Below are 26,395 nucleotides of genomic sequence, written 5' to 3'. Positions count from 1 at the left end.
TTGAGAAACGGACAATGAAAAAGAACAACTTTAAGATTAAAAAAAGAAAAAGTATTAGAAAAAGTATTTAAGAGGGGCCTCTTCAGTGGCATGGCTCGCTAATACTCTGGCTGTAGTGCCCATTTGAGCGTTGGTTTGAGTCCTGGCTGCTTCACTGACCTAGCTCCTTGCTAATGACCTGGGAAAGCAGCAGATGATGGCCCAAGTCCCCGGGCCAGTATACTCACGTGGAGACTAGGACGAAGTTCCTGCTCCCAGCTTCTGACGAGTCTAGCTCCAACTGTTGTGGCCATTGCAGAGTAAATCAGTGGATGGAAGATCTCTCTGTCTCTCCCTCTTTCTGTAACTTTGAATTTCAAGTTAAAATAACCCCCTGTCCTTTTTCTTTCTTTTTTTTTAAAGAGAGATGTAAATTGTTTAAGAAAAATCAAAATATGGTAACAGAAATGCTGTAAGGAGAAAATGAAATCAGTACTAAACTTTCCTGAAATGAGAAACTGTCTATTTCAATTCACTCATGCTCAAGAGCCTCAATGTTAACACCACGGCATGGAAGACTTCAAAAATCCATGACAAACATTCTGCAATTCATGAATAGTTTTTTCATAATATACACTCATCATTAATATTTTAATTGGAAAATCAGATATATAGAGAGGATGAGAGACAGAGAGGAAGATCTTCCATCTGCTGGTTCACTCCCCAAGAGCTGAGCTGATCCAAAGCGAGGAGCCAGGAGCTCCTTCAGGACCTCCCAATGGGTTGAGGTCCCAAGGCTTTGAGCCATCCTCGTCTGCTTTCTCAGGCCATTAGCAGGGAGCTAGATGGGAAGTGGGGCAGCTGGGACACGAACTGGGACCTATATTGGATCCTGGTACATGCAAGGCGAGGATTTTAGCCACTAGGCTACTGCATCGGGTTTTTCATCAATTTTTTGGAAGAGGCTTTGATATGTGGTTTTCAAAGTTATTTTGCACCAAAGGAAACTTATTGTTTAATTCTATTTTTGTGAATTCTAATATTCTGGTTATATAATTACCTTGTATAGCAAAAAGGGAGAAAATCCTTTGAATTTCAAGGCCCAAACCAGCAAGAGACACAGAAAAAACAGATGAGCGTTAGTCTTTTTGATAAAGTAGTGAAGATGCTCAGGGAAAGAAATTACGTTCCAAGGATTTAGGAAAGACACAGACGGACTGTAATCCACGTGCAAAATGCAGAAATATCATTCCCGGGGGGCTCCCTAGGGAATGAGCAGGGGCTCAGGCAGAGAAAGCACCACATAATAAGGGCTGGCCAGGCACACGAACTGCTAACACCAGGAAGCCAAGGCCGCAGGAGAGCGGAAACGGAATGGATGCGACACGCAGTGGCTGCATGTTCCAAGAACACAGAGTGATTGAAAATGACGAAATGAAAAAAAAGCATATGCAGAAGCAGTTCTAGGGGTGGAAGCAGGGCTCCAGCAGGTCAATCTGTCACATGAGGTGCTGGTATCCTGTATCAGGTTGTGGGTTCGAACCCCAGCTCCATACCTTTCCATCCAGCTTCCTGCCAAAGCACCTGGGAGGGCAGCAGATGGCGGCCCAGGTGCATGGGTCCCTGGCACCCATGTGGCACAGAAAAATATACTGATTTGCCCTCAGCACACTCCAGGCTATGAGAAACTCTACAGGTCCGTTTCCACAGCTAAACTCTAAGGAAAAGGAAGGAGTGAAGAGGAAACTTGTGGATCCAAACAGGATTGAAAAGCAGTACATTGACAAGTAAAAACTGAGCAAATCTGCGGTGTCTAGCAAAGCCCTCCTGGGTGGCATGGTTATAAAGAAATGCAAAGACATGACTACCATAAAATCCAGGCCACTGCTCCTCGGGGACCGGAGGTAACAGGAAGGGTTTGTGGTGAGATGGCGCGGTCCAGATGTCCTACTTGAGCTGGGCTGTATTTATAAAGGCGCTCATCTTCCACTAACTAATACTGCGATACATTGGCTTCGCATGGTTTTTCACATTTGTCTTCTATTACCAAAGATTTTTAAAAAATCACTGACAGAATGGACAGAATGAAATCAACCAGCAAGTAACTATGCACAGAATGAGACACACAGGATACAGGGTGTGAATCCTAAGGATATGAGAGGCAAACAGAACTTGGGCGGAAAAAAACCCAGCAGGATGTTGTCTGCTATGCTTTATTTTCACAGAATAAATAAGTAAATAAAAAGGTCTGCTGTAAAGGACAAGGTACTGGAATTCAAAAATTATTTTGCAAACATTTTTAGAACCTATGCGTGCTTTTTCATAGTATATATTCTTTCAGGAACCTTCTGGCATGTACCAAATTCTTAATAATGCCCAGTTAAGGACAATGTACATCAGCTACCTGTGTATTACCCTTATTTTTTTTTTTATTTTTGAATTAAAAAAAAATCAAACTGAGTATGCATACTGTGAGTGCTTGCAGTAAATTCTCTGAAAATGCTTGGGTGAGACGCCCAGAGTGATGGCTCAGTGGTTAATTCCTTGCCTTTCAAGCACTGCAATCTAATATGGGTGCCTGTTCATGTCCTGGCTGCTCCATTTCCCATCCAGCTCCCTGCCTGTGGCCTGGGAAAACAGTGCAGGGTAGCCCAAAGCCTGGGGACCCTGTACCCGCTTGGGGGACCCAAAAGAAACTCCTGACTCCTGGCTTCAGATTGGCTCAGCTCTGGCTGTTGTGGCCAATTGGGGAGTGAAGCAGCAGATGGAAGAACTTTTTCTCTGTCTCTCCTCTCTGTAAATTTGATTTACCTTTGCAAGAAAAATAAGTGAATCTTAAAAAAAAATGCTTTGGTGCATTTGTGTCAAAAAAAAATAAAAAAAGAAATCAAAAGATACAAGCACCATTGATTCAACTATATTACTTAACAGAAGTAGTAATACCTGAACGTGATGAATCAGTTCCTATTACATCAGTGAGCAATTGACCCACAAAGATGTTTATTCATGAGGGAGGGAGATGGAATGAAGAAAATATCACTGTATTCGTGGAAGTTCATTTATAAGCCATATTGAATCTGCTAAAAACTTCTTGCAATGTAAAATTCATCTTAAAATGAAAAGAGTATTCTATAAGCAAAACATTTTTTATATTTTTTTCCTTGCTAAGATTGAAGATGGATAAGAGGCTTAACTGAGACTTAGATGAAATCAATGGAAGGCTCCAGCTTCTTGGCTAGGATAGGTGTTGGAGGGAGTCACCAGCCCACCCGAAACTTTGTGTTGGCAGTGCTGTGTGAGCTGCTGGCCATATTATACAAGTAAATGAGAAATTATTAAAAAGTATTCATTGCTTTGACTTCTGTGTACTTAAGGCCATGGTTCACCAAACGGGAAAATCATTAGGAATGTGACACACGCACCAGCAATCGGCCATTTATTAGTTTATTCCCTAAATATACTCAGAATCTTCATTCTGCAACGATGGAAAATGAGTATCTGCCTACAATTATTTTTTATAAAGATTTATCTATTATTGGAAAGGCAGATATACAGAGAGAAGACAGAGAGAGGAAGATCTTACGTCCATTGATTTACTCTCCAAACGGATACAACAGCCAGAGCTGAGCTGGTCTGAAGCCAGGAGCTAGGAGCTTCTTCTGGGTTTCCCACACAGGCACAGGATCCCAAAGCTTTGGGCTGTCCTTGACTGCTTTCCCAGGCCACAGGCAGGGAGCTGGATGGGAAATGGAGCAGCTAGGACATGAACTGGTGCTCATATGGGATCCCGGTGCATGCAAGGCAAGGACTTTAGCCACCAGGCTACAGTGCCAGGCCCAACAATTTTTTAAAATTGTTTTGATTTCAAAGAGTGCCACAAGAATACTTACCCACAGAAACAACCCAATCTGATTTGGTTCCACAGTACATGCTTGGAGTGAACCAGCAAACCCCAAGGAGTATGCCCCCCAACCCCCATTTACCAGGCAGGTAGCTGCACAGTCTCTCCATCGAAGCCTCGATTGTAGAGTTGTGAACCTGGGCCAGTTGTTCCACCACAGACAGCACCAGCACACATTCTGCAGGGAACAGAAGGGCATGTCAGCAGAGTCCTGAGGAAAGGCGGGTCACACGGAGTCGAGGGCCGAAGGAAGCGCAGGCTGTGTACGTCCTCCACCCTTCCACTCCGGGGAACTTTCTATTCACTCTTTACCATCTCCTGCATGCACTGTGAGCTGCAGCGAAACAGGAGCGTGGCTTGGGTGAGGGGCCAGGTCCGAATTCTAGGCTGCAATCTTATCACTTATCACCCCAATCTTATCACTTAGGGAAACAGTTTAATCATACTCAATTTCCACTTCTCTTTGCTCTAGTGTGAGAAACAGAGGTGATGTTTAAACCAGGTGGTACAAGGGGAACCGCCTCCTGAACCTGCCCCCTCCTGCAGCGGATGGCATTGCTATGGGCAGGACCTCATCCTTCATGTTCTCTTCCTGAGTATGGACGTTTTGGAAACATTGTGGAAATGTTGTGGCATTTGGGATTGCAGAGGTGGGATGGAGTCCTGAGACTGTCTTCGTGGACTCAGCATCCACCCTGGCTGGGCCGTGGCTTTCTCCTTGTGACGTGGGCAATGACTGTTTCCCACAGGGCTGCTGTTTTAGTTAAATGAGATTACAGTGCAATGGAGTGTGACTTTAAACTTATCACGCACTGTAAAATATTTGTTTACTTCTCAGCTACAAGCATACTGCTTGAAAATATGCCCTAATATGTGAAGTGTCTAGACAACATCCAGGATGAAGTTATGAATGTCTTCCTTTCCCTACTTTGATAGATGATAACTGAATGCCCAGAGCTGGTAGAACAACATTTCTAGAAGGTTCTTCTCCTGTCCTGAGCTACTGAACTCATGAGAAAACCAAACCTCCTTCTACAGAGGGAAGAAACTCACTCTCTCTCTCTCTCTCTTTTAAAGATTTATTTATTTTTGTTGGAAAGACAGATACACAAAGAGAAGGTGAGAAAGATTATTCGTCTGCTAGATCACTCCCCCAAACCAGGAGTTTGTTCTAAGCCTTCCATGTTTGTGCAGGATCCCAAGGCTTTGGGGCCATCCTCAACTGCTTTCCCAGGCCACAAGTAGGGAGCTAGATGGGAAGCGGAGTAGCTGGGACTAGAACTGGTGTCCATATGGGATCCTGGTGCATGCAAGGCAAGGACTTTAGCCACCAGGCTACTGTGCCAGGTCCCTACGGTGTCTTTCTTACACAAGTACTGTGAAGTCAAAGACAAGCATATAAGTAATAGGACTCTGTTGGGTTTCACTGAGTTGGGTTTCTTTGCTCATTACTCAGCAGAGTTGTTTCCAAGGAAGCAAAGGAAAGGTTACAGCCAACACAAAGAAGTTCTAGGGAGTCTGAGCACAGGAGTGGACTCACTCCTGGCCATCTTCCACGGAAGTGGGGACCCCAGGTCACAGACACATTGTCATTAAAGTCAAAATTCCCACCAGGAAACTTTGAAGAGAAGGTTGCTGTTAAAAGATGAGAACGACAGAAGTAGGCATTTCTAAACAGAAGTACAGGAAAGCTTTTTAACACAAGATATTTCTTATGAAGAAATAAGGGATGGCCACCTTGCTAAACCTTGCAATGTCTGATGACGCGTTGGCCTTGGTCATTATCTCCTGTCTGAGCAAAAAGGGACTCAGCCAGCCTGAAATCCACCCGGGCTGTGAGAGCACTGCCTCAGTGGTGCGTTTGTTACCACCAGCTCTGGGGTTGAGAACTTCTGTTCTTAATCTAATGGGTGTTTCTTGCCTGTTTTCTGACACTGCAGTGAGTTTAGTAGCTGTTATTTAGCACTTCATAATCTGAAAAGTATTTTCATATGTGTTTTCTTTTTAGAATAGCTTCAAAAATATGAACAATACAACCTCATTTTAGAAAAATTGAAAACAGAGAACAGCAAATAGAAGCGATGCTAACTATCACCCCACTCATAGTCAATTTCATTATTTCAAATATAGCAAGTATTGTTATACATGTTCGCATTTTCAGCATGTCATGATTTTATACCCTAATTTAGGTCTCTGGTGATCTGTTATTAAGTTAGTTATGTTAAATAAGCTTGAACAACTGCAACTGAAGATAAGTAAGTTTTATAATATGATGAAGACGACCCAGGGTAGGGTGGGAAAAGAGAGCGGCTGCAGAACAAAGAGTTGGGGTCAAAATGCTGGACGCACAGCACTTGCAATGCTGTGACTCTGAACAGGTTACCTATCCTTTTGGAACTTAATTTATTTTTTATTTTTAAAAATTTATTTGAAGAGAGGAAATGGGGATATGGGGGAGGGAGGGAAGAAGAGGGGGAGATTAGAGAGGGAGGAGAGGAGGGAAGAAATGTGGGAGGGAGGAAGGAGGAGGGGAGGGAAGAGGGGAAGGAGGAGGAGAGAGAGGGAGAGGGGGAGCGAGAGACGGGGGGGGGACACAGAGAGAGAGAGAGACAGAGAGGGAAGTGCTCCTATTCACTGGCTCATGCTTCAAACACCCCACAAGGGACTTTAACTGAGATTGAAGCTGAGACGAAATAACTTAAATCCTGAGTCTCCATTGAATGACAGGGATCCAAGTACCTAAGCCATCACTACTACCTGCCAGGATTTGCACCGGTGGGAAGCTGAAATCAGGAGCTGGACCTGGAACCCAGGCATTCTAAGGTGAGTGTCTTAATCAGCATCTTAACTTCTCAAAGTTGCATCTCTAGAATTTCATTTTAAAAATTCTAGAGTTAGGGCCCGGCGCAGTGTCCTAGTGGCTAAAGTCCTCGCCTTGAATGCCCTGGGATCCCATACGGGTGCAGGTTCTAATCCTGGCAGTTCCACTTCCCATCCAGCTCCCTACTTGTGGCCTGGGAAAGCAGTTGAGATGGCCCAATGCTTTGGGACCCTGCACCCGCATGGGAGACCTGGAAGAGGTTCCTGGTTCCCGGCTTCGGATTGGTGCAGTACTGGCCGTTGCGCTCACTTGGGGAGTGAATCATCGGATGGAAGATCTTCCTCTCTGTCTGTCCTCCTCTCTGTGTATCTGACTTGTAATAAAAATAAATAAATCGTTAAAAAAATTCTAGAGTTAGTCTTAACTTTCCTGAGGGCAGCAACAGAACCTCACCATGTCCAACTACGAATGCCTGGAATGCTGCCCAGCTCTGAGAATGAAATGGGTTGTTTCCTGCGTTGACATGAGCTGATGCCAGAGTCATCTCATAGCGCTTGGGCTGTCCATTGCTGGGAACGTGGCAATGGATGCACCTGCCTTTCCCAACTCCATCATTACTCCAGATCCTGTGTGACACAGATTTAAATTACCCCAAAACAACTTCAAATTGCACTTTTAAAGGAAACAAATGCCAAAAAACGCAGGTGGTTTTGATGACTAAGGTCAAACAGGAACACTTACAATGTGTCCTGGATAATTTGACACATTATTGGGACAGCCACATTGATAGATATCACGAAGTTAGGGCATCTTGGGGTACATTCAGATTGGATGCTGTTTTCTAATTGAGACAAAGTGATGAAGCAGCACAAAAACAATCATGGGTTCTTGTGTTGCCTCAGTTTCCCTTGAGTGAATGTTCATAGGGATCAAAAATCAGCACATTACCATCTATTTATTGTAGTGAATTAATTTTATTTCCACTGCTTCCTCAAAAGCCTCTGGATTTCAGGTGCTATTTCTGGCCTGTGCTCCTCTGCTGGTAAGCCCTTTGTGACTTGTTCAAGATTTCCCTCCAATGTCAGAATCCTTGTGTACTCTCCTTTGTTTCTCCCAAACTCCACAGCATCCTCCTTTCCGCGGTGCTGGGACGAAACACAGGCACTTTGGAATACCTGAATGCCCTCCTAAGGTAGGAAGCTCTGCAGATGCTGCTGCCCCTTCTATAACATGATATAGTACTTGTGTTTACATATAATCTCCATCTATCCTCTTAAAACATTAAATTGTCTATAGCTGTCTTGCATGTAGTACAATATTAATAGTTGTCATATTTTTTAGGGAATAATGACATTTGTACAGGTTTAGCAGACACTACATCTTGAATAGTTCTGACGTGTGGTTAGTTGAGTTCTTGGATGTAGAACACACCCATCCCAGTAGCAAGCGCTGACTGCATCAGTCACCTTGGGCTGGTAATCAGTGCTGCTCCGACCTCCTCCCTCCAGCCATCGCTCTTCTTACAGGCCAAGCCAATGACTAACGCTTCCACTCCGGGCTGTTACACTGTGTTTGATACATGAACTCCACATAAATGTAATGACTTGGTGAGCAAAAGAAAACAATCATGGACAACACCTTCTGGACAATGGGGTTATCTCTTTCTGGAGATACACATGAACAAAGCCTCTGGAAGGCTCGAGTTACAGCCACAGGAACTGTGCCACTCATTGTGTTGGCCCCCAAAGAAGCAAAAGATGAATGCGACTGCCTGAGTGTTCGCAGAATCTTCAAGATGGCCTTTAATAAAGGAAGCAGTATCTAGCCATTGTTCATGGGGCACCTTTTTTTTTTTTTTGCAAGAAATTGGGCTAGGGCTTGATGCAACTCCATGATCCTATCCATAGAAGGCCCAAGGTATACTTCCCAAATTCATTTTAAAAAAATAGTAAACACCAGCCATTTACCTGGTGAGACATGACTTTGGACAGACTCTGGCAGAGCAGTTGGGAGAAAAGGCACCCCACGTACAGAAACAAGACTTATTGGGGAGATAGAATAAGGTATCTTTTTCCCATATTTTTCAGTTTAATTAGTGGCGAAAAACTTTTCTTGTTAGTACCCAATCATTTCTTAGGGACAATGGCACTAGACTTGATGAGATGCAAGAACTGGAGACCCACAGTTGGCTGGGTATAGCAGGAACATGGGGCAGCCCGGGGAGTAAAGGAGCCCTGCTTAGGACTGTCTGGTAGGTATGCCCCTTCACCGTGGGCCCAACCAGCACGATCCTCGCATGCTGCTTTCCATCCCTGGAAACTCGGCTGCAGCACGTTTATGCTTATTTGAATCCATGGCTTAGAAGGATGAAGGCAACAAGAACTGGGCTGCTTGACACCAACCTGCTTCTGTACACTTAGAGCTACAGCTTTGCTTTTGAGTTTTGCTCAGAGAAATCATGTCAGGGATTGTTGCACTAAATCAGACAATCACTAGGTACATGTAAGGCCAGCTATCTGAAGAGCAGGTGCATCTCACCATTAGCATCACTTTGCCTAGTGAAGAGTTAGGATCAAAAGGATCCCACAGACAAGGAGGTAATGGGGTTTCAAATATTGAATGCCCAGGTTGTGCCTCATTTTGGTTTCGAGTCTTGCACATTGGCTCATCTCTGCCCATCTGTGAGCTCAACTCCCTTTCCCGTTGCATTGCTAATGTCGAGGCTGCAGTGAGGTGTGTCCTAAATCCTTTAGTGGCAGAAACGGAGAAATGGACTGTGTTACAGTTTCTAATAAGAGGTTCTACTCCCTTGACAGGCTAACAAATATTTTCCCTGAGAGAGACTCGGGGGCAGAGTAATTCCTCCCATTACAGATGATTCTCTGGCTGCTAATAAAAGGTCTGGCTCTGCTAAAGTGAGTTTGTCCAAGCTGCTGTTCATTTAACAAGGAGGAGAGAGCAAGTGCTAGGCATTCTGCTCAGTGGTCATAAGCTGCAATAGCACATATGGAAAATCTCTTCTCCCTGGCATCTGAGAGTAATGAGCGTAATAGAAACAGACATTCTTGCTAGTGAAGGACAAGAACAAAGAAACCACCTGCTACGGAGATGTGCTTCTGGCCACGTGCTTCAGGTAGACTTGGCCTTGAAATCTGTTTGAAATGAAACAACTCTTGAAACTAATTACGATCATATCTGTGTTGGCTGGAAACACAGCCAACTGCAGAGAGCGGCTCATCAGAGTCCCCACTTGTCTGAAATTCACATTTCATTGAGAAGCCTTCAAAGCACCTTGCGGTTGTCAGAGCCCATGCCAGTGTGACTACATTTCCTCTCTGACCCTGAGTGGAGGCATAAATAATTCATCATGTTGCTAAAGTGTGCTCCACAGTTCCCAAAGTGTTTTTGCAAACCTTATTGCCTCATTCAAACTTTACAACAACTTACGGCCACAGGAATAATTGGTTTCAATTTACAGATAAGCATGTGGAAACTCAGGGGTTCAGCACTACTATGCTGGAGAGGATAAACACTCCAAGGCTCCATGCATGAAAGATATGGTCCCCAGGGTGATGCTGCGGGAGGTGGAACCTAAGAGGTGGGGCCTTGTGAAAGGCTGGGGTCACTGCGGGTATGTCCCTTGGAAGGTAGTTCTGATGTGAGCTTTGACATGTTCCTGACAAGGCTGTTACAGAAGCCCAGACATTCTCTCTGCTTTAAAGATGCTTCCGCAGTGGGAGCGCCACCATTTACCATCTGCCATGGGATCCTCACCAGAGCCAAAGTCTGCATCCTGCTGTCTCAACTTTGAACCTCTGGAACTACGAGCTGAAAATTGACCCATTTCCTTCATGATCAGTTTGCCTCAGCTATTCCACTGTAAAAAGGTTGACCAGTACAAGTGCCTTGACAAGTTTATAGCCAAATAAAAAGGGGAGCTAGAATTTTTCGGAGAGAGAAGAAAAAAAAGAATGATTATGAATATTATCACCCCCAAATTACCCTACTCCTAGCCTTGTATTCCATTTTTTTAAAAAAAGAGATTAACAGAGAAGGAGAGACAGAAAAATCTTCCATCTGCTGGTTCACTCTCCAAGTGGCCATATGGCTAGAGTTTAGCCATTCCAAAAGCAGGAGTCAGGAGCTTCTGGGTCTCCCACACAGGTGCACGGTCCCAAAGCTTTGGGCCCTCTCTGCCACTTTCCCAGGCCACAAGCAGGGTGCCGGATGGGAAGTGGATCAGCCAGGAAACAAAGTGACACCGTTATGGGATCCCAGCGTTTGAAGGGGGTAGAATTAGCCAATTGAGCCATTGCGTCAGGCCCTGGCCTTGTTTTCTTAAGATCATGGTTACTCAGACAGAGATAGCAGAATGCAACCCAGGCACGTGTCACACTGTACCCTCACCCTTTTCTTCTGTTTCCTCTTAGAGTCTTGACAGGAAGATGAAGGGCAAGTAGAGCTTGTGGCTTCTGCTTCTGCCTTCAGGCTGGCCTGAGCTAGCCTGCCGGTGAGGACCCCAGAAGGGGAAACTATGACTCCTCAGCCAATAGCATACCAACTGGCAGATTTCTGAGTGAGGCAATTTTAGATCACCCATCCACTGCCCTTCTACCATGCCATAGTTGGGTACAGCTGTGGAAGGGGGCCCAGGTAGGCAAGCGAGAGAAGCACTCAGTTGTGCCAGGTTTGCAGCAATGTGAGTTAATACACACCTGTTGTGAGTGTGGGCTGTTGGCAATACAACTAAGGCTGTTAGATACAGCCGGCCAGAGCGTTGGGTCTAACTCATGTGCCACGGGACACACAGGGTGCCTGGCAGACCGTATACTTTTAACAAATGTTGGTTCCTCTGCCACCTGCTGAGACCACCACAGGAAGACACACACACTCCCCATGAGCGCTTTGGAAAACAGGCTCCGAAACCCACTTCAAAAAATGAGCGTGCTGGATTTTCTTTTATTGCAGATGTCTAGTATTTTCATGACATTTTGGTGAATTGGGCTCTGTGGCCTAACCTAACCAACCCTTGGGCTATTGTTTTTATGAAAGAATGTTCTGCGAGTTCCAAACTGCCAACTTTGCCAAGAACATTGGCAGCAAGGGAGGCCCTGCCTTGAGCAGTTCCTGGTAAGGGCCATAAAGGTAAGCCGAGCCTACGGAAGCAGTGGGCGAAACGCTGTGTAGCTGATTGAGATAAATTTTAAAATTATGAAAAAGTTGAGTTGCTACGATCCGTGGATACTGTCATTTACCTGAAAATGTTACTACGTGTGGGTGTTCAGGAGCTTCAGGATTCAAAGGGAGTGAGAGCCAGCGGACAGTGAGTATGCTACCTCAATGAACAATCGCAGCAACCTGCCTGTGGGATGGCAGAAGAACCTGCTCATGTGCTGGGAGCCCAGAGGTGCCTGGAGTAGGTGGGAGGGGGCCTCTTGGAAGAGCTGGACCTTTAGGGAAGGGAGGATGGCACCTTTCAGAGCACAGGAGAGACCTCTGAGGGACAGAGCAGCATGCTCTCAGCTTGGAGGTGGGAAAGAGGTGAACGGAGCTAGGCTAGAATTTAGGGGCTGTTGCAAAGCCTGAGTGGAAAGATGGAGAGGCAAGTATGAAGATCCTGGAAGATCACAGCGTGGAAGAGACGCCACAGCGCAGAATCTACGAGACAGACTGATGGTTACCAAACACTGTCTGCTCGGGCTTCAAGGGACTTGGAAAAACTGCTTCTTTCGCATCTCAATGGCCATTGAAACACTGTTAGTGGCTTTCGATTTCACTAGCTGTACAGGTTTTAATTTTGAGCAGAGTACAAATATTACAATTTAACTATTAATCTACGTATAGCCAAAGGACTTTAAATAGTATGGCGACTTACGCCTAGTCTCATCTGGTTCAAACATGCTTCCACTCTTGCTTCTAGTTCACATTGATAGTTTTTCTCCTTCAATTCTATTTCAGTGGAAGGTCTGCTCCCTTGAAATTTTCTGAGAATTTTATCCCAGTGTAATATATTGTTGTGGTTGAGAATACTTTATTAACTAAGCTGTAATGCTTGTCATTACTGAAAACACACACGAATTTTAAATGAAATTTTAATAGCCTGTTAATAAAGTACTCTAAGTAGTAAAGCTCTTCCGGATAACTTCCTTCCTTTTTTTTTTTTTTTAGTAAAATGAAATAATAGGTGTTACTGATTTGATAAATGTTCATTACATGATAAAAGTAAAATGACTTGTTTTTTTTTTACATTAAAACCAATTGCTATTAATACTATCATTTATTCCCATTTTTTACTTTTCAAATAGAAATTTTGAGTGATACTATTGGTTAAATAATTTGGCATGTTCTATTTATTTGCTTTGAGATAAGAAAACCATGCATTTCTGGTATTAATTCCACTTCACTATGGCGTATTATGCGTTTTATATGTTAAGGATTCAGATGGTCAATATATTTTTTAAAGATTAAAAAATTTTTTATTGGAAAGTCAGATATACAGAGAGGAGGAAAAAGAGAAATTTCTTCCAATGATTCACTCCCCAAGTGGCTGCAATGGCCAGAACTGCGCAGCTCTGAAACCAGGAGCCTGCAGCCTCTTTTGGGTCTCCCATGTGGGTTTAGGATCCCAAGGCTTTGGGTTGTCTTTGACTGCTTTCCCAGACCAGAAGGAGGGAGCTGGATTAGAACCAGTTTCCGTATAGGATCCTGGTGCATTCAAGGTAGAGACTAGCCACTAGGCTACTGCATCAGGCCCAAGATGGTCGATATTTTGTGGAGTCTTTTTATACTTATATTAAGGGATATTATTTTGCAATTTTCTTTCCTCATGATGTCTCCGGACTGGCATTAGGATAAAACATAAAATGACATTTTTTCCCCCTGATATATGTTTTCCATTTTTTTAAAAGACACTGTCTGTGTGTGTGGCTTTCAAAAGTTTGAACATGAAGTGTCAGGGGGAACAGATTTCCCACCAACTTTGAAAGGGTGCTGATCACAGCTTCTCTCAGTATTTTCTTCTTCACCTTTCTTTCTATTCTCCCAGAATTTCCATTTCATAAATATTGAGGTTCTAGAAAACTGGACTGCCTTGGTGGGGGCGGGGGCTGTGCTCATTTTTTTTCGAGCTTGACTCAAAAAAATATTTTTTTTTAGTAATTTCTATGGATCTATTTTTAAGTTCACTGATTTTTCTTTGAGGCTTTGGGCCTATGTAGTGAATTTGTCAATTGAATTGTTTTTCAAGAACAGAATTGCCAATTGGCTCTTTATTGTAACTTTCGTGATTACTGTCACAATATTCTCCTTTAATTGTTTTACTCTATTTTTTCTTTACTCCTTTGGAAATGCTCAGAATAGAGTTGTGAGGTCCTTGTGTGATAGATTTACCCGGTCTATTCACTTGGCTTTGTTCGACTAAGTGTGGGCCGTTGTCTTCTGTTTCATTGTATGTGTAGTCATTTTTTAAAAATTGAAAACTGCTTATTTGGGGGCTGGCATTGTGGTGCACTGGGTTAGCTCTCCACCTGTGTTAGCAGCATCGGGCACGGGCCTCAGCAGGAGGCCACCGGCTCCATCCGTGACCCCACTCCCTGTCCATGCGCCCGGGAAGGCAGCGGCAGATGGGAGGCCAACACGGGGGCCCAGGCGGAGTTCCAGGCTCCTGGCTTCCGCTCAGCCCAGCCCAGCCCTGACCACTGCGACCATCTGGGGGGATGAAATGGCGGATGGGTGGTCCTTCTCTCCTCCACCCCGCTCAATTTCTAGCACTCTCTCTTTCAAATAAACAAACATATCTTTTTTAAAAAATGGATTATTTTAAGTAATATACTTAGCAACGGCTTGTTGGCTGTGCTTTTCTAGTTAAGTTTTCTGGCTTCAATTCATAGTCGATTTTCCCCAAAGCGTAGAGTCTCTGCTCATTTTTTTCAGCTTGACTTTCCAAGGATAACTCCTATGTCTGCATAACTTGAGCCGCCCAGCAACTCGAGCGTGTTGGTGCTGCGCCACTGCAAGCTGCGAGGCCTTCGCCGTGCGCAGATCAGCATCCGTCCGCGTGCCTCTTTGGCAATGTGGAGTTGCAGCTGCTTCTCCAGGCTCCCTTAGCTTTCAATTCCCACTGGGCTCTCTTCGGTCTCCCCCGACACATGTCTAGTTTCCCAATTAATCAGCTACGTGTGGAGAGTTCAGCTCAGCCTTCCAGTGACACTCCCGACCACAACATTTCCACCTCCTTTCTATGTTTACAGGCAATGGTCATTGTTCCCTCGAGGGCCAAAACCTGGGGCTGGCAAAGGGGCAGTTTCTCCATGAAAATTCGTCAAGTGGGCGCATCATTTGCCCAGCGGAGCTGTGTCTGAGTCCTGGCTGAATTGAATCTTTTTCCTTAAGACTCCACTTGCTAAGTTTTTGCAGTCAATTTCAAAGTGATGCAACTACCGTTTCCCCCGATCAAACTGAGGGCCTAGGGAAGAGTCCGAGGCGAGATGAGAGCCTGTCTTGGTGAAGTTCAAACCTTTCTCAGTTCATTTATGGCACTGGTGATTTCCAGAGCTCTGAAAGGCTCGTGACAGCTTTTCCAGTTTTCAGTTTCATTCTCGGGTGGCACAAATATTCTCCAGCTACTGGATGCTTTCAGTCAGAATTCATTCTTGTACTTATTTTTATGGGAGCAACCTGAGGGTTTTAAGTATTTTTAACAAAAGATTTATTTTTATTGAAAAGTCAGATATACAGAGAGAAGGAGAGACAGAGAGGAAGAACTTCCGTCCACTGATTCACTCCCCAAGTGACTGCAAAGGCCGGAGCTGAGCCAATCCAAAGCCAGGAGCCAGGAGCCTCTTCTGGGTCTCCCACGCGGGTGCAGGGTCCCAAGGCTTTGGGCCAGAGCTGGATGGGAAGCCGGGCCTCTGGGATTAGAACTGGAGCCCACATGGGATCCCGGCATATGCAAGGCAAGGACTTTAGCCACTAGGCTACCATGCTGGGCTCGGTTTTAGATTTAACAATGATGAAGAGCAAGTTCATCTGCTCTGTTTGAATTTGCATTGTGTTAAGTTGTGAGAATTATAAAATAGTTTTTTCTTTTTTAAGAGGAATATTCAGGTAGAGATTTGTGCTTTTCCCTAGCATGAACAACTAGCTTGTGAGCCAAGAGGGAGAGTATGGGGAACTTGGTTTTTCTTTCCAAATGCTTAGAACCAGAGCCCGTATAGGATCCTGGTGTGTGCAAGGCAAGGGCTTTAGCCACTAGGCTACTGCACTGGGCCCTCTGTATTCATGTCTTTGATGAATCACACAGAACTAAGCTATACCCATTCTCTTTCGAGATATTCTCTGGATGTTGAGTTTAAGGCCCTCATCATGCTGTCCATGCTTGTTTAACTCCCTGCCCCGAAGGAGAGCACACCCTGTGAGTGAGGTTGGCTATCCCTTCCTTCAGCACCTCCATCACATGACAAAGCCAACAGGAGTCAGCCATGCACAACTGCTCGCTCTAACCAGTTTACTCTGAGTCAATCCAGATTTTTCCTGGGTGGCCCCAACATAGTCAGGAGAGCCATTTTCATATAGAGTTTTCTCAACCTCACCTTAAAGACTAAGTTGTTTGGTTGCTAACTTCTTGCAAAGAGGGATGACTACACATTGTTAGGCGTGATCCGTCACGGGGACAGCCGCAAGCAAATGGACGTTCCGGCCTGCAGTTGCAAAGAACTGAACTCGGCTCACACCCAGTGACCTCCATCTCCAGGCTGACTGTGGCCCAGCCCAGCACTGTGATTTCCAGCTTGTAAAACCCCGGAAAAGGAACCCAGCTCTGTCACATCCACAATGCTGACACCCCGACGCTGGGAGACGACACGTTTGTGCAGATGTAAGCTGACGAGGGTGAGGCCGTCTATACATCACCATGGAAAGCTAACACGCTGTGGATCCTTTGTAAGTGAATCCTCTTAAGAAACCAAATGTTTGAGAATTTGCATGTACACAAGACACGGATGGGCGTGTCATTATTCAGTTCCTGAGGACTCTACAGCAGGTGCAATTTCAGGACTTCAACAGAAACATTTCCAGTTTGTGCAACAGTGGATAAACACAGTCCTTTGGAGTGTTTGCTATACTCCGAGCATCGTTCTATGTCCTCCATGCGTGTTTACTTGTTTGTGTGTGTGAAGGGAGGGAGAAACCAGTGTCCTGTCCCGAGTGGCACAGCCAGGGACTGACACCCTGGCCACCCGAGACCCCAGGCTCTGCTGCCTTTACTACTATACCATCCTCTGGCTTCCACACTCTCATCTAGAGAACGTGGGGATGCAGAAATGCATGGAAAGAAAATGTAAGTCACCAGTAACCCCAGTGACCTGCCATCTACACATTCCTTACTAACATACCGACATTCATTTTCTTCTAGGAAAACAGCCATTGTATAAGCAGCCACCTAGAAACAGTACGTTCACAGGAATTTTACAGTGCCTGCCTTTTTGCTGTTTTCTTTTTTAGTACATGTGCTACCTAAGCGAGCATGCTGCTTTTTTTTTCTCATTGTACATCTAAAAACATTTTATGTAGGGCCCAGTGCAACAGTCTAATGGCTAAATCATTGCCTTGCAACAGCCAGGATGCCATATGCGTGCCAGTTCATGTCCCAGCTGCTCCTCTTGCCATCCAGTTCCCTGCTTGTGGCCTGGCAAAACAGTTGAGGACAGCCCAAAGCCATGTGACCCTGCACCCACATGGGAGACCCGGAAGAAGCTCCTGGCTTCAGATTGGCTGAGCTTTGGCCATTGAGGCCATTTGGGGAGTGAACCAGCGGACAGAAGACATTTGACTTTCTAATAAAAATAAATCTTTAAAAACTATGATGTATTTTCTGTAGTACACTTATAAAAAATAGTAAACGATTGCCTTTCTTCCTGAAGAAGTCCGTCTGTCGCCTTGGGCACCGAGAGGCCTTTCTGCACAGTCACGACCTGTTTCAGCTGTTGTTGTGTCTTGGTCTTTCTCCCCAGAGTCAGACAAGGAGAAGGAGCACAGGAAGATGAGGTGATCAGACACCTGCCATTGGTGCGGACACTGGAGCTAAATGTGATGTACAGTTCTTTAGAATTATTTATTTGAAAGGCAGATTTATAAAGAGAAAGAGAGAGGGGGAGAGAGAGAGAGACAGAATCCTTCTGCTGGTTCACTCCCCAAATGGCCACAAAGGCCAGGCTGAGCCAATCCAAAGCCAGGAGCCAGGAGCCTCCTCTAGGTCTCCCACGCGGGTGCAGGGCCCAGGAACTTGAATCGTCCTCACTGCCTTTCCAGGTCAAAAATTGGGAGCTGGATGGGAAGTGGAGAAGCCAGGACATAAACTGGTGCCCATGTGGGACAGCAGCACGGTAGGTAGAGGACTAGCCTGCCTTGCCAATGTGCTGGCCCCAATTCTGTGTAACTGAAACAAGGGTAGAGACCGGTGTCATGGAGCCTTCTGAGGCTGACACCCCTTATCACCTTGCTGGTTTGAGTCTTGGTTACTCTAGTTCCAACCCAGGTTCCCTCTTACGTGCCTGGGAAGGCAACAGAAAAGGCCTACGCCTTTGAGCCCCTTCCGGCCATGTGGGAGGGCAGGATGGGGTCCCTAGCTCCTGGCTTCAGCCTGTTCCAGCCCTGGCTGTTGTGGCCAACAGATAGAAAAATCTCATTCTGGCTTTCACTCTCCCTGGCACTCTGCCTTTCCAAAAAGACTGAAAAATTTAAAGTAGAAGTAGAGGATGAAAGAGAAGAAAGTGTGTGTAAGCGAATTGCCAGGGCAAAGAGCAAGCGCAGAGGAGGCTGATCTGTCTGGAAATTGAGGAGCCACAAGAGAGGGGGGTGAGTGTGAAGGTCAGTGAGGGGTACGGTCCAGACTGCTGTGCTGAGTCAAGGTCATGAGTCAAGGTCAAGTCCCGGCCACAGCGGTTGTGGGAGCCCTGAGGGTTGAGGCCCAACCCCAGGGAGGTCAGGCTGCTGAGTAAGCTCTCTGAACAACTGAGTGGAAGAAAAGGAGAACTTGAGTTGACCAAACAAGAACACATTTCCACACACAAGTTGAAGCAGAAATGGTTTCAGCAGAAACAGTGATGTATGAGTGTGTCCTGAGGGACAGATATAACCAGGTGAAGTGTCTGTGCATCTAAAGTATGAGTACAATTTTGAACTTTCTCCACCAGCTCTGTCTCAATCTTTTCCATGTATTTCAGCATTGCTCCTTGAAACCATGGGACTCTTTCCATCTCTAACATTGCAGCTGACCACTCTATATGAGGTGTGCAGCTTAGAAATTGACCCTAAAACACTTTATCTGTTTAATTGAACATGGATGAGGAAAAAAGCAGGTCTTACAAACCCTTTAAAAAGTTCCCCGGGGGGCCTGTGTTGTGGTACAGTGGGTTAAGCCACCACCTGCCACGCTGGCATCCTATATGGATGCTGGTTTGAGTCCCAGCTCCTCCACTTCCTGTCCAGTTCCCTGCAAATATGCTTAGTAAAGCGGCTGACGATGACCCAAGTCCTTAGACCCCTGCATCCTTCTGAGAAACCCTGAGGAAGCTCCTGACTTCAGCCTGTCCCAGCCCTGGCCATCGTGGCCACTTGGGGAGTGGACCAGCAGATGGAGAACCTCTCCATGTCTCCCTCTGCCCCATAACATCTCTGTAAAGTCTGACTTTCAAATAAATAAAGCTTTCAAACAGAAGTTTTCTGAATATCAAATGGTGCTTTATAAAACAAGACAAAACTCAGCAAATGAATGTAAATGCCAATGAGTTAGAGACACAAGGATTATTTCCCCCCTAATGTCATTACATTAGCAATGTCGTTACATTAGGATTCCCAGGTCTTGCTTTTGATTTTGAATGCATTCAAGCTCAGGCACCCAGGTATGATGAAAGGTTTCCCACCAGAGGGTCCTCTTTGGGACTGGGATGGGGACACTGGCTCAATACCTCCTAAATGTCTGGGATGGCACCTTCCGGCCACAACAGTCCTCTGTTGGGTGGGAGTGGCCTTCCCACCCCATGACCCTGTCCACACTCTTCTACTTCTTCCTTAGTCTTCTACAGATCTGGCGCTGATTCTGGAACAAGCAAGCGGCCATTGCTTGTAAGATTCAGGGCCAGGGCCGGCCAACCGTTGGCCAAGGAACTGGGAGCTGGCAACCAGTCCTGTCTGTAAGGACAGAGAGGAAGGCAGCTCAGAGAATTCCCAGGATTCCTCAGTCACTATGTTGTTGTTTCCTGTGTTGTTGTTATTACTATTTTGGTTGAATTTTCTGCCTTTCATTTCTCAGAGGTATTCCTGGAGTTACCATAGAACATCCTTCGTTGACTTGTTTTCTTTTAACAGCCTAGCTCAAGCTGACTCCTGTTATATGCAACCTCAGGAACCCCATTCCTGGATGCCAGAAAAATACTTATGGACTCAAGGGCTTGGATATCGGATAGAGCAGTGTGCCAAAGAGGAAAGCTACAGTGATAGCAAGGATTTAAAAATACAGCCCTTAGGAAAGACACCAAAAGCAGAAACAATGAAAGGAAAAATGGAGATGCATATTGGGCTTCATCAAAATTACAAAATTGTTCTTTCTTAAAAGGCTGTCATTGTGAAAGAAAAAGCTTCACCAAATGAAAGGAAATATCGGCAAAGTCATGTATTGATGGGAGACTCATCTCTAGATTATGTAAATGTATTTTGCAATTCAACAACAAAGAGCCAAACCAATGTTAAAATGGTTAAGTTTTAAATAAACTACTAGTAGGCTCAGTGAAATAAGCCAATCCCAATAGGACAAATATCATATGTTCTCTGGGATAAGGCAGCCTTCATGTGAAATACAGAATCAATAGATATACAAGTAAATATGTATATACACATATCCATCTAGAGGAACTGCATAATGGAGACTAGTATACCAAGAAGTAAAGACGCATTGCAGGATGCATCTCCACTCCCAAATAGAAGATGGACTTCTAATGAAACTGTTACATATATCTTGACAGTAGGATGCTGGACCTTCTACCACTGCCCCTTCCTACAATGTCAGGATATACTTAAATGGCAGAATAATGGATTTATGATTGTTGAAGGACTATACTATTCTAATAATATAGAGGGAAATGGTGCAGGGCAGGGGAATGGGGAGGCTAGAAGGGAAAATCCCTGAGCCTATGAAACTGTATCATTAAAAATGACATTTAAAAAGAAGCAAAAAGCCACTAGTATGACTATCAGCAAAAATACAAACAAGTGCTGGTGAGAATGTGGGGAAATTTCAGCCCCCTTACACTGACAGTGGAAACATAAAATGATGCAGTTGTTCTGGAAAACAGTTTAGCTGGGGCTGGTGTTGTGGCACAGACTGTCCCAATGGTACCCTGGTTTGAATCCTGGCTATTGCACTTCATATTTAGCCCCCAGCTAACAAGTCCGGGAATGCAGCACAAGATGGTGCGTGTACTTGAGCTCCTGCCACAGGGAGACCTGGATGGAGCTCCTGGCTCCTTAGCTTTGACCTAGCATAGTTCCAACCATCACAGCCAATTTGGGAACTGGCCAACAGATATCTGTCCCTTTCTTGCACTCTGCCTTTCTGCCTTTCAAATAAAATGAATCTTGTGAAAAGAAAACAGTTAGGATATTTCTCAAAATCTTAAATACAGATTTGCCATATGTCCCAGAAATGCCACGCCCAGGAAAACAATGAAGAGACATGAAAACAGGAGCACACATCAGAATCTGTGCATCAATGTTCAGAGGGGACTCAGGCTAGCAGCCAAGAGGTCAGAACAGCTGTCCGCAAGCAACCAACAGATGAACAGTACACCACACATGGAGAGTTAGTCAAAGGAGAAATGAAGTTGGTATCTGCTGGATATAACACTCATGAACCTCAAAGACATTGTGCTGAGTATTAGAGGACTATAACATAAGGCTCTACCTGATATTATTTGTTTGATCTGGAATATCCAGAGACAGTGGATTAGGACTTCCGGTGGCTATGGAGAGAAAGGACTGGGGAGTGACCACTAACGAGCATTCAATTTCTTTTTTGAGGTGATGGAATTAAATATTGGCAATCAATGAATAACTTATGAATATACTAAATCCACAGAATTTTGCATTTTAAAGGATGAACTTTATGGCAAATGAATTATGGCACAACTATGCAAGAGTATGCAAAGAGATCTTCTGTCTGCTGATTCACTCCCCAAATGGCTGCAATGAATGGATCTAAGCTGAAGTCAGGAGCCAGAAGCTTCTTCTGGGTCTACCACGTGGGTGCAGCATCCCAAGCCTTTGATCCTTCCTCAAGTGCTTTCCCAGACCACAACAGGGAGTTGGATGGGAAGTGGAGCAGCTGGGACATGAGCCAGTGCCCGTATGGGATACTGGTGTATGCAAGGCGAGGACTTAACACACCAGGCTACCATGCTGGGCCTATTTTTACATTTTATTTTTTAATTCAAAAAAGCATGGGCAAGAAATGTGTTACCCTGACTTAATCACATCAGAAATAACATCATCTCCATTACAGTTGGGAATAAATCAAGTTAATCAACTGAATAATCTTAAGATATTTATTTCTTTATCTCAGTTTTCTTCATCTACCAAATAATAATACCTATTCCATAGGGTGCTTATAATGACCAGTCAATACAAGCAAATTTTTTTGAACACTGATGGCACAGCAAGTGCTCAATGAACACTAATACTTTTATAATTGTTTAACTTACAAATGCACTTTTTAGGGTGAAGAAAGTTGGGTATAATTATTTTCCCCATCCATTACTCCAATTAGTCCAGATTCATCTTAGAAATAGCGTAAAGAATAAGTGCCCCACAGTGAAGTGTGGGGGAGCTGGAATGGGTTGGATTGGGGCTGCTTAAGGCTTATTTGGCACATATAAAATGATTTCTGGGGGCTTCCACAGATCAGGCCACTGCACTTGCAGGTAATCAAGGGAGCTGAGATTGGGTGGGTCAGAAGGGGGAATTCAGAATGCCTCCCTGAGTCAGGCCAAAGTACCAACCCATGCACATAAGAGCTTGGAGGGTGGGCCAGGCCACCAGTAGTACTTGCTGGTGCTTGTGAGAATTGTTTATGGTTGGGTCTGGTAGGGGTTCTTTGGGGTCACTGTCTAGTACCTGCTGGCAAATATTGGGGCTGGGGACAGACCATGATTGGGTGAGCCATGGTACCCATAAGCAGCATGCTTGAGAATTGGAACTGGGAAAAAAGCCTGGTAGGGGATTGTTGGGGATGCCCTTTTAGGATACAGTACTAGCCAGCTCATGTAAGTGCTGGCCCTGGGAGTAACCCAGGATGGTCTAGGCTACAGCACCCACTAGCAAGTGCCAAAGCTGGGAGCAGGTCATGCTAGGCTGGACCGCAGCACCCACTACAACATGGAGAACCACAGCTGGGGTGGGCCTGGTAGGTGATCTATGGGGATACACTGTTAGGCTGCATAATTTACTGGTATGTGCAAGGTTTGGGTTGGGCTGGGCTGGGTTAGGTCACAGCAACTGCCAGTGAGAGTTGAGGCTGGGTGTGGGCAGGGCTGGGTTAGGTCACAGTACCTGTTGGCATGTGGGAGAACCAGGATTGGGGGCAGGTGTAGCAGGGGTTCATAGGGGTCATCCAACTGGGCTGCAGCACCCACTGATACACACAGAAACCAGGGGTGTGGGTGGGTCAGGCAGGGGTCTCTGGGGCTGCCCCAACTAGGCTACAGGACCCGCCAGTGCATACAAGACCTGGGCTTGGAGACAATCTGGACTATAGCACCCTTCATTTCACATGAGAGCCAGGGCTGGGGATGGGACAAAAGGAAGCTGCATCCAATGATATATGTGTTGGCTGCTATGGGGGGTGGTGCAGGGAGGAGACTGAGCCCAACCCTGCACTAGCTGGCACACACAAGACCAAGGTCTAAAGATCTGCCAGGTGAGGTTTCTTAGGGGACTTCCCAGCTAGACTTCTGTGCTTGATTTGTGACCTTAGGGAAAATCACAAAGAAATGTGGTCTGATGCTGGAGCACATGTTGCAGAACGGGGCCACCTCAGTTACTGCTCCTTGTGCAAAAATGAAGTGTATACCCAGATAACCATGAAAGGCAAGGTAGCCAGCTCATCCAAGCCAACAGAAGACTTCAAGTACCTCATTAAAAGACAGAAACGACAGGTTGAACAACACTCCAAGCCAGGCTCTACAATAAGCACCTAGGTCTGTGAGCACATTGAGGTAGACACTGACACTGAACAGGCCTTAGAATTTCACACCTTTCATGTAATAAATATGACAACTTCTCAGAACAATTAAGGCCACTCAAGTAACAACCTTGGGATATCTTCCCCATGTCAGGTCCTGGGGACCCTGTCTCCGTCCTGAGTGCTGATGGCAGTGTGACAGCAAGGAGCAGCACACATTGCCTCCCATCCCCCATACCGTTGTGAGCACAAGAGGAAAAACTGAAGTATTTATCCTATCTTCCTTCCTCCCCAACCATCTCAATCAGAATTGGAGGCCCACATTGATCTGTATCCTGCTCACTTTTGTAATAAATACTAAATAAAATTTTAAAAAGAAAAAAAAAAGCCAGCAAACAATGGGTTAGAAGAGATGAAAGTACAGATGTCAAGCTTAGATATGTCTGTCTGAGGTCAAAGCCCACAAAAAGGAGTAAGAATTTCAGATGATTATTGTCTGGGAAAAGAAAATTCAGTTGCCAATGAGATTAAAGATTGACAACCAACTCATTTTAGCTACTGTACAACAGGGAATCTATGGACACACACACAACACAGAGTGTATGCCAACTCTTAGACTCAAAGTTTTCCTATGCTGGTGACTTTACTAGAATTTTTTCTGAAATCATTAATAGGCAATTTTATCACATGAGTCAAACATTAACCTGCATTGCTATATCTACATAAAAATGCAAAACCATAACTTACCTACACAAGTAGAGCCTTCAGAAAGAAAGGTGCTGGGCTGGTCCTCAGGAGCAATGGATGTGGCAGAGCGAAGAGGCAGGAGAAGGAGCAGAGACACCACCAGCATTCTCCCCGGAGACTTCATCTCTGCGTCCTGCAAGGAGAGATGGCTGGCTTCAGAAATGACGACCCACGGACACCAATGCTGAAGCCGCATGATTGGCCATGCTCTGTTGCCTTCTCTCTGCTCTTCTTGACATACCCCCTCCATGTGAACATATAAACACCCCTTTGCATGTGAATCGCACACACACAACACAAACACACACCCCTCCAGACTCACAACTTGCTGCTGCACGGGCCTCTGAGAACACCACAGGGGCTTAGATCCAGGGAGAGCTGAGGGGGAGTCCCTGGTGTGAGGTTCTTCTGAACTAAAAATTGCAAGAGAGGGAAACTGCCAAGCTGCAGGGCGGTGGCAGGAGGCAGTTCGGTGCAACTACCTATGAACAGCTCAGACCTTAGGGCCAGCCAGCACCCTTCTACCCGGTTGGTTAGGAGGCCCTGCCCCTCTCATTCTTGCAAAACAAAACTAAACTGAAACGGAAACTGAAAAAGATAAGTGAAGGCTAAACCACCAAGCCACCACTTGTCAGCAGATTTGATCAGGCGCTTTCACAGAAGTGCAAAAATTATGGTTTGATATTAATTCGGGTTTTGTTTTGTTTGTAATGGCTGTTATCTGGTGCTGCTGGGCTCTTCATTTTGTGTTAGAGAATATTTTGGTCAAGTAGTGACTTTACTCTGGAGAAGGCAGATGATTCTTGGAAAGGTCAAGTTTTCTCAAGATCTTTCATTTCTTATGCAGGGCAGACCATTAGAGGCAGTCAGTGTGGTTGGATATGAAACTGAATGAGGAAAAAGATGCTAGAATTAACTGGTGCACATTCACTGGACTGTGTAGGATGAATCTTTTATCTCTAGAGTTTCAAAGAGCATTTACATTTCCCTCTTGTTGGGGGGGGGGGAGGATTTGTTCATTTCTAAGAAACAAACTTTCTGCTTTAAAAAGGAGAACTGAACACTGTTTTTCCGGAAAAATATCTGAAGAAGATTACAGATAAAGAAGAGACAAATTAATCTAAATGCTTTGTTATAAAATAGGATGTAGCCGAGTCACAGAGGAGATCAAAAGCCAGGCTAAAGCCGCTCTGTCTGCGTAAGTGTTGGAGAGCATGTGATGCTTTCTTTTCTGAGGCTTTGAAGAAAACTCAAACTTTGTGAAAAGTTATGGGAGTCATCTACATTGCTAGTATTTTTGGAAAAGAATTTTTTTAAAGTAACAGAGTTTCAGATTTGTATTCTTTACAGGGTAGGAATTAGTATCTTTTTATGATTTGAAGATTTCTTGAGCAGGTGTTACTCTTATAAATGCTCATGGAGCTGACTTTGCCAAGCCTGTATCTGAGACAACACCAATCAGAGCTTTGGACTCCTTTCGCCCCCAGCACAGGTTAGCTCAGGGATGCTGTGGACATCCTTGGTCACAGGTGAAGCTGCCGTTGCCCAAGGTCTCTAAGCCTGTGACCAACAGAGAAGCTCTGCAGGCAGGGGGTTAGAAGGAGCACGACCGAGGTGGAGCCTACGGAAATTTCAGGGTCTTCTTTGGAAGACAGGATGATGGAATGATTAAGCTCACAGGCTGTGAGGACAGAAAGGCCTCCTTTTTGTCAAACCT

General features: G+C 45.1%; 1 protein-coding gene across 4 annotated transcripts in view; it reads right to left on the bottom strand.

Annotated features, from left to right (window-relative positions):
• The window catches only part of AOAH (acyloxyacyl hydrolase), a 249,021-nt gene that overhangs the window by 136,376 nt on the left and 86,250 nt on the right, over nt 1–26,395 (bottom strand). For 2 of the 4 annotated variants that reach the window (XM_040964660.1, XM_040964664.1), the window contains 2 exons: nt 24,679–24,811; nt 3,963–4,058 (listed from right to left, as the gene is read on the bottom strand). In XM_040964660.1, the coding sequence (XP_040820594.1) occupies nt 3,963–4,058; nt 24,679–24,811 (229 nt within the window). Of the gene's footprint in view, nt 1–3,962; nt 4,059–24,678; nt 24,812–24,986; nt 25,199–26,395 lie in introns of those variants that run through there. The other 2 variants (XM_040964662.1, XM_040964661.1) reach the window with 2 other exon arrangements.

The sequence above is a fragment of the Ochotona curzoniae genome, unplaced genomic scaffold, assembly GCF_017591425.1.
Source record: "Ochotona curzoniae isolate NIBS_2020 unplaced genomic scaffold, NIBS_Ocur_1.0 scaffold_3835, whole genome shotgun sequence".
Lineage (NCBI taxonomy): Eukaryota > Metazoa > Chordata > Mammalia > Lagomorpha > Ochotonidae > Ochotona > Ochotona curzoniae.
The sequence above is the reverse complement of the archived record's forward strand: the minus strand, read 5'-3'. Positions and strand labels throughout refer to the sequence as shown.